The sequence below is a fragment of the Takifugu rubripes genome, chromosome 22 (assembly GCF_901000725.2).
Source record: "Takifugu rubripes chromosome 22, fTakRub1.2, whole genome shotgun sequence".
In the NCBI taxonomy this organism is placed as follows: Eukaryota; Metazoa; Chordata; class Actinopteri; order Tetraodontiformes; family Tetraodontidae; genus Takifugu; species Takifugu rubripes.
In genome coordinates this window covers 15,233,172-15,241,562 of record NC_042306.1, presented here as the reverse complement: position 1 = coordinate 15,241,562, position 8,391 = coordinate 15,233,172, and the positions used below count along the sequence as shown (strand labels likewise).

Genomic DNA, 8,391 nt, shown 5'->3' with positions numbered 1-8,391 from the left:
TGCGCTGACGGAGCAGTTTTAGGCTGTTTAGTGGCTCCCTCTAGTGGCCCACCTCTGTAACCGCATGCGTCTTTAATATTTAAATATTGGAATAATCAATAGATTAGTGATATTTTATGACTATTACTGTTAATAACAATCCTTTATTACTAATGATTAGTGGTATTGGATTAAATTGGATTTTCATGTCATTAAACTGAATTTTTCAGGCTTTAACTGAAAGAAATCGATTTTCGGTGTAAAATTGTTTCAGTTTCCAGCGTCAGAAGCTTCAGCAGCAGCTGGTTCAGAAGAAGGTTCTGTTACTGCGTCACCAACCACACCAATGACCTCACAGGTGAGGCCGCAGGTGAGGGCCGCAGGTGAGGGCGCACAGGTGAGGGCCGCAGGTGAGGGCCGCAGGTGAGGGCGCGCAGGTGAGGGCGCACAGGTGAGGGCGCACAGGTGAGGGCCGCAGGTGAGGGTGCACAGGTGAGGGCCGCAGGTGAGACCTCACAGGTGAGGGCGCACAGGTGAGGGCGCACAGGTGAGGGCCGCAGGTGAGGGTGCACAGGTGAGGGTGCACAGGTGAGGGCCGCAGGTGAGGGTGCACAGGTGAGGGCCGCAGGTGAGGGTGCACAGGTGAGGGTGCACAGGTGAGGGCCGCAGGTGAGGGTGCACAGGTGAGGGCCGCAGGTGAGACCTCACAGGTGAGGGCCGCAGGTGAGACCTCACAGGTGAGGGCGCACAGGTGAGGGCCGCAGGTGAGGGTGCACAGGTGAGGGCCGCAGGTGAGGGTGCACAGGTGAGGGTGCACAGGTGAGGGCCGCAGGTGAGGGTGCACAGGTGAGGGTGCACAGGTGAGGGCCGCAGGTGAGGGCCGCAGGTGAGACCTCACAGGTGAGGGCGCACAGGTGAGGGCGCACAGGTGAGGGCCGCAGGTGAGGGTGCACAGGTGAGGGTGCACAGGTGAGGGCCGCAGGTGAGGGTGCACAGGTGAGGGCCGCAGGTGAGGGTGCACAGGTGAGGGTGCACAGGTGAGGGCCGCAGGTGAGGGTGCACAGGTGAGGGTGCACAGGTGAGGGCCGCAGGTGAGGGCCGCAGGTGAGACCTCACAGGTGAGGGTGCACAGGTGAGGGTGCACAGGTGAGGGCCGCAGGTGAGGCCGCAGGTGAGGGCCGCAGGTGAGACCTCACAGGTGAGGGCGCACAGGTGAGACCTCACAGGTGAGGGCGCACAGGTGAGGGCCGCAGGTGAGGGCGCACAGGTGAGACCTCACAGGTGAGACCTCACAGGTGAGGGCGCACAGGTGAGACCTCACAGGTGAGGGCGCACAGGTGAGGGCCGCAGGTGAGGGCGCACAGGTGAGACCTCACAGGTGAGGGCCGCAGGTGAGGGCGCACAGGTGAGACCTCACAGGTGAGACCTCACAGGTGAGGGCGCACAGGTGAGGGCGCACAGGTGAGGGCGCACAGGTGAGGGTGCACAGGTGAGACCTCACAGGTGAGACCTCACAGGTGAGGGTGCACAGGTGAGAACCTGCAGCTTGTTTGTCCTTCACGTGTCCTCTATCTTCAGACTTTAGCGCCATCCTACTGGACGTGATGAGAAACTCCACCAGTTACGTCCACGAGCTCTTCAAGTCGGCGTCCATCGTATCAGGTGGGCGGGGCTAACGTCTCACCTGTTGCTGTGGTTGCCGGTAGTGTTTGTGATGATGGAACTGGTGTGTGTGTGTGTGTGTGTGTGTGTGTCAGTGGGCCAGCGGAACCAGTCCACCTGCACCTACATCTGCCTGATGGCTGGGAGGACGGGTCAGTGCCGCCGGAGCCTCACGTGCACGCGCAGCGCGGCGCAGCACCAGGCATCGCCGCAGTTGTTCACAGGTGTGTTGTTGTGCTGCAGGAGCGGAGGTGTCGCACCTGTGGGAGCTCCACTCCATCGCTCCCATCTTCAACCGCACCATCGGGGGCGCGCCTGGGCCAGGTGCGTGGCCTCCTGGCCGCCAGGGGGCAGCAGCGCCCCATTCTGGGGTTTCCCACTTTTTCATGTTTACGCGCATTTTCAATGAGACCAATGTGACTTTAGCGCAGTTTCCGCTTCACTACGAGTTTAGTGCGTTTATGAGCTTCGTGCGTGTGATGATCTGATTTTAGCGTCCGAAACGCAGCAGCCGCCCGGGCGGAGCCGCGACTCCGGGCGGAGCTCCGCGTTCCCCGGCCGGGATGAGACGGCCGCTGCCGGTGGGTCTGGGGGAGGCGCCGCTGGTCACCGCGGACACTCCTCATCAGAGCGGATCACAAACATCTCACACCTGCTTCTCTTGTTTTATTCCTTATCTGCATTGTTTATTACTCATTTTCAGGTGACGTATTTTCTGTTAGCAGGGAATGTTAGCTAGCGCTGACTAATCTCGGCTAGTTCCGTCCAACATACATTTGAATGGCACCGTCACCAACCATTAGCATTAGCTTCCGCCGGGGTGTGAATGCTGTCAGACACCCGGGAGGCTGCTGAGAAGCGTCTCTGGTGGTGGGGAGCACAGCTGGGGGCTCCCTGGGGCCACGGCGGGCCCTCCTCCCGGGGTCCGGGGGTCCGCCCCATCAGGGTGGAGGACTAAAGCCCGTTACGGATTCCTGGAGGACCTGCTGACAACCTTCTGTTCTTCTGTTTCCATCCCACAGCAGGAACGGAGAGCACGCCGCTGCCTCCACAACCCCGACCTGGAGCACCAGCAACCCGCCCAGCTGGACCAGCAGCACCACCCTCAACATCTGCATCAGCACAGCTGGCGACGCAGCACAGCTTCACCTGGCCAGCGACCACGGAGACTACACTACCCAGCATGCCCCTGCAGACACCAGGTAAACGATCCAACAGAAGCAGCGTGAAGGTGAAGGTCTCCTGATTGATCCCTCCTCCTGGTCTCCATCACCCTGGAGGGGCTCGCAGGCCGCCGTAGCAACGGCCGCCTCCTGCCTAGCAACAAGCTCTGGGATGGAGCGCTGAGTTTTCATGACGTTTCTATATTTAATCATTCCGTCACTGTCGAGAAGGTGAATATGTAGCATCACCTGCGGGGTGGGACGGGAGCGTTGCTAGGGACAACGACCACATTTACGCAACAAAGTCCCTCATTTGAATCCGGATCCGCGTGGCCACTGGGGGGCGCGCGCCTCCACGTGGCCACTGGGGGGCGCGCGCCTCCGCGTGGCCACTGGGGGGCGCGCGCCTCCGCGTGGCCACTGGGGGGCGCGCGCCTCCGCGTGGCCACTGGGGGGCGCTGGAGGAGACTCGGCTCGAAGCAGGAAGTGTCGCGGGCGGTTCTGGGCTGTGGCTGACGTGACCTCTCCCCCTGTCTTGAGAGGCTGTCCCTCGGACCGGCCCGGTGGCCCGGCAGCTGTGGTTGCCATGACGACCGCCGGCGCCCAGGGGCTGCAGCGGTGCGTCCTGCAGCTGTGCAGCTTCTTCTCGCGGTGCGTCTGTGGACGTCTGCGCCGCCACACGCGGCCCAACAGGTGTCTGCGCCGCTCTCAGAACCTTTTGGATCCGTTCTGGTTCTAAAGGGCCGTTTCTGTTCCAGGTTCTGTGTCCACGGTCAGAACTGGTACCACAAACACGTGTCTGAGGTCTGCCGCCGTGCCCGGAGGACCTCCCCCTCCAGGAGTGAGTGTCCAAACCGGTTTGGACCGGCCCGGTTGGCCAGGCGGTCCAAGGTGGAGGAGGAGTCCAGAACGTCTAGAAGCATCAAGCCCAGCTGGGCGGAGCTTCAGTCCTCCAGAGTCCCGCCCCCTGGAGCGGTGCTGTGGCGTTCTCTCTGACCTTCATCACCTGACTCCGCCTCCTCGTCTGTGTCCTCAGATGTGAAACAAAGATGTGTGATCAGGATGTGTGAGGAGGCGTGACGAGAGAACCGGGCGCCACCGTCATCAGCGCCACCGTCATCAGCGCCACCGTCATCAGCGCCACCTTCATCAGCGCCACCTTCATCATCGCCACCTTCATCACCGCCACCGTCATCGGCGCCACCTTCATCACCGCCACCGTCATCGGCGCCACCGTCATCGGCGCCACCGTCATCACCGCCACCTTCATCACCGCCACCTTCATCACCGCCACCTTCATCATCGCCACCTTCATCACCGCCACCTTCATCACCGCCACCTTCATCACCGCCACCTTCATCACCGCCACCTTCATCATCGCCACCTTCATCACCGCCACCTTCATCACCGCCACCTTCATCACCGCCACCTTCATCATCGCCACCTTCATCACCGCCACCTTCATCACCGCCACCTTCATCACCGCCACCTTCATCACCGCCACACAGAGTTGTGACTGTAACAGATGCTGTGTCAATAAAGTTTGGTTGAGTTGAACAAACGCTTCCTGTTTTGGCATCATTGTGGCATTATCTGGCCCCGCCCCTCCCCCCACTGCCCTTACAATAGCAGCCTGTTGGCCCCGCCCCTCCCGCCACTGCCCTTACAATAGCGGCCTGTTGGCCCCGCCCCTCCCCCACTGCCCTTACAATAGCGGCCTGTTGGCCCCGCCCCTCCCGCCACTGCCCTTACAATAGCGGCCTGTTGGCCCCGCCCCTCCCCCCACTGCCCTGTACAACAGCGGCCTGTTGGCCCCGCCCCTCCCGCCACTGCCCTTACAATAGCGGCCTGTTGGCCCCGCCCCTCCCCCACTGCCCTGTACAACAGCGGCCTGTTGGCCCTGCCCCTCCCCCACTGCCCTTACAATAGCGGCCTGTTGGCCCCGCCCCTCCCCCCACTGCCCTTACAATAGCGGCCTGTTGGCCCCGCCCCTGCCGCCGCTCTTCTTCATTGATCTGAACTCCTCTGAGGAGACCAGGACCACCTCCTGAGACAAAGAGGACAAAGGCTCCTCTGTGGGGCCCCCAGGACCCCCACCGCCGGGGCGGAACACCTGCAGGGCGTCCCAGTCAGGTGACGGGTGGCAGCCAATCGGAGGAGGAGCCGAGCACCTTAAAGCTGCTCTGCAGGTACGAGCGCGAGTGAAGAAGCCGCGACTGCTGCAGGGACCCGCTAACGCCGCTGATGCTAACCAGCCCAGATCTGACGATGGTTCTGGTTCTGGTTCTGGTTCTGTCTCTTGCTCACGGTGAGTTGGACCCCGTGACCTTTGATCAGCTCCTCCCCGTTTGCTCACCTGTGCTGCTGCTCCTCAGCTCCGAGCGCCGCCGCGGCGTCCTGCTCCAGGTCACATGACGTGGACCACATGACCGGTAAGAACAGGCTGCGTCCAGCAGGGGGCGCCGGCCCAGCCGCTGACTCTCTCTTCTTCTGTGGTGCCAGAGTGCGTCGGCCAGCGCTTCTCCTGGCTGCACGCCGTCTTCCACGATCTGCCGTCGCTGCTGAACTTTGCGGCGAAGCTTCGCTGCTCGTCGGGTCTTTGTCCTCGAGACCTGGACGACTACGGCTGCACCTGCACGCACCTGGTGGCCGGGGCCCCCGTGGATCCTCTGGACAGGTGAGTCCCGCCTCTGGGCCGCCGCCGCCCCAGACGGCCGGCGCGCTTCACTTCTTCTGTCCGCAGCTGCTGCCAGACGCACCGGCGTTGCTACGGCGACGCCGCCCCCTGCAGGCAGACGCCGCCGCCGCCGCCGCGCCTCCACGGCTGCTCCGCCCTCGACGCCCGCTGCGGTGAGCTGGCGCCGCCTCACGGCTCGCTGCTAGCGTTAGCGGGCTGAGCTTACCGGAGCTAACAGATGCTAACTGCTGTTGTTGGCGTTGTCCCGACAGACGAGGGCGGCTGGTGCCAGCAGAGGTTCTGCCGCTGCGACCGGGCCGCCATCCAGTGCCTGACCAACGCCTCCTATGACTCCGCCTTTAGGGGCGTCGCCGCCTCGTCCTGCCTCGCCACACAGACAGGAAGTGGTTCAGGTAACCCTTCATCTCTCTTCCCACAATGCAACAGTGGTTACTCCACGCGGCTACGTCGCAACACCTCCGACCTCCGTCCGAGTTTCCTCTGGTTACCGTGGTGACCAGAGTCGGGTGGGCGGGGCTACTCCAGTGGTCCTCAGGTGGTCTGTTTAACGCGTCTTTGAGCGAGTTCACTTCCTGGTCCGACTAACACCGATGCTAACACCGATGCTAACACTGCTGCTAACACCGATGCTAACACTGATGCTAACACTGCTGCTAACACTGCTGCTAACACAACATGAAATCAGCGTGTGTGTTCCGTCTGTGTCCACTGGAGGCAGCACACGGGTTTCTGATTCCAGCTGTTTTGACAGAGGTGAATCACACGATGAGCAGACTGAATGACAGCGACGTCACATCATCACTGGCTCCGCCCCCACCCACAACGCCATTAGATGGTATACTAGTTCCCCAGATGCTAACGTGTTTGGCGGCTGTTAGCTTGCAGCAGCGCTGTGAGTCTCCTCTGTCCGTCTTTAAGGTTCCATTGATGCAGAGACGGACGATGCTAACGCTTCGGCCAGCAGCCACGGTGAGCCCCTCAACTAGCTGTTAGCTGGTGATGCTAACGCGGTGCATTCCTGAAAACAAGCAGCGGATTCTGTGAGCGTTAGCTACAAGTGGGTGGGTTTGTTGCAGAGCTGCTCAGAGTGACCACGGGAGTCGAACCATCAACTCCAGGACCTGCGACCACCAGTGAGTCGCCTGTAGGAGGAGCAGGAGACCCCATCCAGCCGATCACCTCTGCACCCAGGAGCTTAGCCACGCCCTCTGAAGAGGACGATGATGACGATGATGAAGAGCTTGGTAACAGAGCAACTGTAGCCGGGACACGTGGACGCCGTCCTCTGCCCGACAATGACTGAAGCTAACGTGCTACAGCTAACACGCAGAATTTTGTCATAAAAATTGACTTCCCAGAACTCGAGACGACGGCGCTCAAAGCTGGACAGGAACAGGAAGCTGTGAAACCAACACAGGAAGTTCCGTGCGTGGACGACAGCTCGCAGCAGGAAAACACAGACGGTACTTTGATCACCTGTACAACCATCTGGAAACCACGCCCCTTTCCTAAATTAGCTGTGTTGGCTAAACCAAACTAGCAAGTTAGCTGTTGGCTAACTTAGCGAAACACCTTTCTGAGTCACGCTAACTTACAGATGTGTGTGAGCAGCTGGATGACAGTCGAGCTAACGCTCGGCAGCATTCTTAGATTAGCAAACGCTGATATTAGCTGCGTTTATCTTTGCAGATGACGATGTGGCTCAGAAGCAGACGGTTCCGTTCTGCTCGCTGCTCGAGTCTGTCGGGTCATCGGAGGTCCAGCAGCAGTCGGAGGCTAAAGGTGACGAGGCTTCCTGATCTGCTCTCACCACCCAGTCAGATGAACTGGTAGCATCGCTCATCTCTCACGCTAACACAACGCGCTAACGTAGCGTGCTAACCTGTCTCTGGCAGAATGCAGCGACTCGTTCACGATCTACGGCCCCGACGGGCGAGCGCGGCGGACGGCGTCCCTGGGTGCGATGCTGCGCTGCCTGACGGGACGATGTCCCCACGAGTACGAGATGTACGGCTGCTACTGCGGCCAGGAGGGCGGCGGGCGTCCCGTGGACCAGCTGGACAGGTCAGCCACAGGAAGTGATGTCACTGAGGAGGTTTGAGGCTAACGAGGTGATCTCCCGCTCAGGTGCTGCTTCCTCCACCGCTGCTGCTGGGCTCAGATCAGCTCGATGGGCTGCAGGTCCGACAGGAAGCTCAACGCTCTCATTTCCTGTGACAACAGGAAGCCGCGATGTAGGTGGGGCTGCTGGCGCCGCTGCGTCGGGATTGGCTGAGACGTTTAAAGACTGTTGCTGTTGCAGGTCAGGGCTCCTCGGTGTGTGACCAGCTGCAGTGTGCGTGTGATCGCACCACCGCCGAGTGTATGGCGGCGGCGCCCTTCGACCACAGGCTGGGGTCACGCCAGTGCGGTGGCCCCGCCCCCTCCTGCCGCCGGGCCGGGGGGCCTCCCGGGCCCCGCCTCCCCCCTCGGGCCAGTGAGGAGGCTGCTGCAGATCATGGCAGGTGAGAACAGGATGTTCACATCATGTGACAGGAAGCTGGAGACATGTTGATGATGTCATCTTCCTGCAGTGATGAGGGTTCTGACCAGCAGGACCCAGAACCTCCAACTGGGTCGTCCCTGGGTTCTGAGCTGCTTCCTGATGTTGAGCTGGGGGGGCGGCCAGTGGTGGGCGCTGAGGAGGAGGAGGAGGAGGAAGAAGAGGAGGATTCTGGGAAGTGAAGTTAGTTAGTAAATGGGGGGGGGGGGGGGTGTCTTGCTCAGGGGCACCCCAGCAGTGCTCTGTCTGTGCTGGGGTTTGAACTCCGAAGCTTCGGGGGAGTTTGGTCAGTCTGTGATTTTTATAATAAAGCTGTAAAAACCAAACGTGAGTTTTGAGTTAATAAA

General features: G+C 60.9%; 2 protein-coding genes across 8 annotated transcripts in view; both read left to right on the top strand.

The window, feature by feature from the left end:
- hhla1 (HHLA1 neighbor of OC90) overlaps positions 1 to 4,012 on the top strand; it is an 8,664-nt gene extending 4,652 nt beyond the window's left edge. For 2 of the 6 annotated variants that reach the window (XM_029831629.1, XM_029831633.1), the window contains 8 exons: positions 254 to 349; positions 1,558 to 1,641; positions 1,737 to 1,793; positions 1,885 to 1,965; positions 2,664 to 2,843; positions 3,347 to 3,497; positions 3,563 to 3,645; positions 3,841 to 4,012. In XM_029831629.1, the coding sequence (XP_029687489.1) occupies positions 254 to 349; positions 1,558 to 1,641; positions 1,737 to 1,793; positions 1,885 to 1,965; positions 2,664 to 2,843; positions 3,347 to 3,497; positions 3,563 to 3,645; positions 3,841 to 3,884 (776 nt within the window). In that variant the 3' untranslated portion in view covers positions 3,885 to 4,012. The other 4 variants (XM_029831634.1, XM_029831631.1, XM_029831632.1 and 1 more) reach the window with 3 other exon arrangements.
- Positions 4,013 to 4,834: 822 nt separating this feature from the next.
- Positions 4,835 to 8,359, top strand: oc90 (otoconin 90). Of its 2 annotated transcripts, XM_029831627.1 has the most exons (14): positions 4,839 to 5,112; positions 5,180 to 5,236; positions 5,307 to 5,481; positions 5,548 to 5,654; positions 5,754 to 5,894; positions 6,254 to 6,337; positions 6,421 to 6,471; positions 6,579 to 6,746; positions 6,861 to 6,965; positions 7,192 to 7,284; positions 7,398 to 7,566; positions 7,630 to 7,736; positions 7,805 to 8,006; positions 8,076 to 8,358. In XM_029831627.1, exons 1-14 carry the CDS (start codon positions 5,049 to 5,051, stop codon positions 8,224 to 8,226), a joined length of 1,674 nt encoding a protein of 557 aa, XP_029687487.1. In that variant the 5' UTR covers positions 4,839 to 5,048; the 3' UTR covers positions 8,227 to 8,358. The 2 variants fall into 2 exon arrangements, with proteins under 2 accessions (XP_029687488.1, XP_029687487.1); XM_029831628.1 differs by lacking the exon at positions 6,254 to 6,337 and having other exon boundaries at positions 4,835 to 5,112; positions 8,076 to 8,359.
- Positions 8,360 to 8,391: the final 32 nt, after the last annotated feature.

What these genes read in the sequence shown, in the direction of transcription:
- oc90 (XM_029831627.1), top strand. Translation starts at nt 5,049, where the DNA reads ATGCTAACCAGCCCAGATCTGACGATGGTTCTGGTTCTGGTTCTGGTT. An exon ending in ACCCACAACGCCATTAGATG is followed by an intron (nt 6,338 to 6,420) that starts GTATACTAGTTC and finishes TCCGTCTTTAAG; the next exon opens with GTTCCATTGATGCAGAGACG. An exon ending in CCCGTGGACCAGCTGGACAG is followed by an intron (nt 7,567 to 7,629) that starts GTCAGCCACAGG and finishes TCTCCCGCTCAG; the next exon opens with GTGCTGCTTCCTCCACCGCT.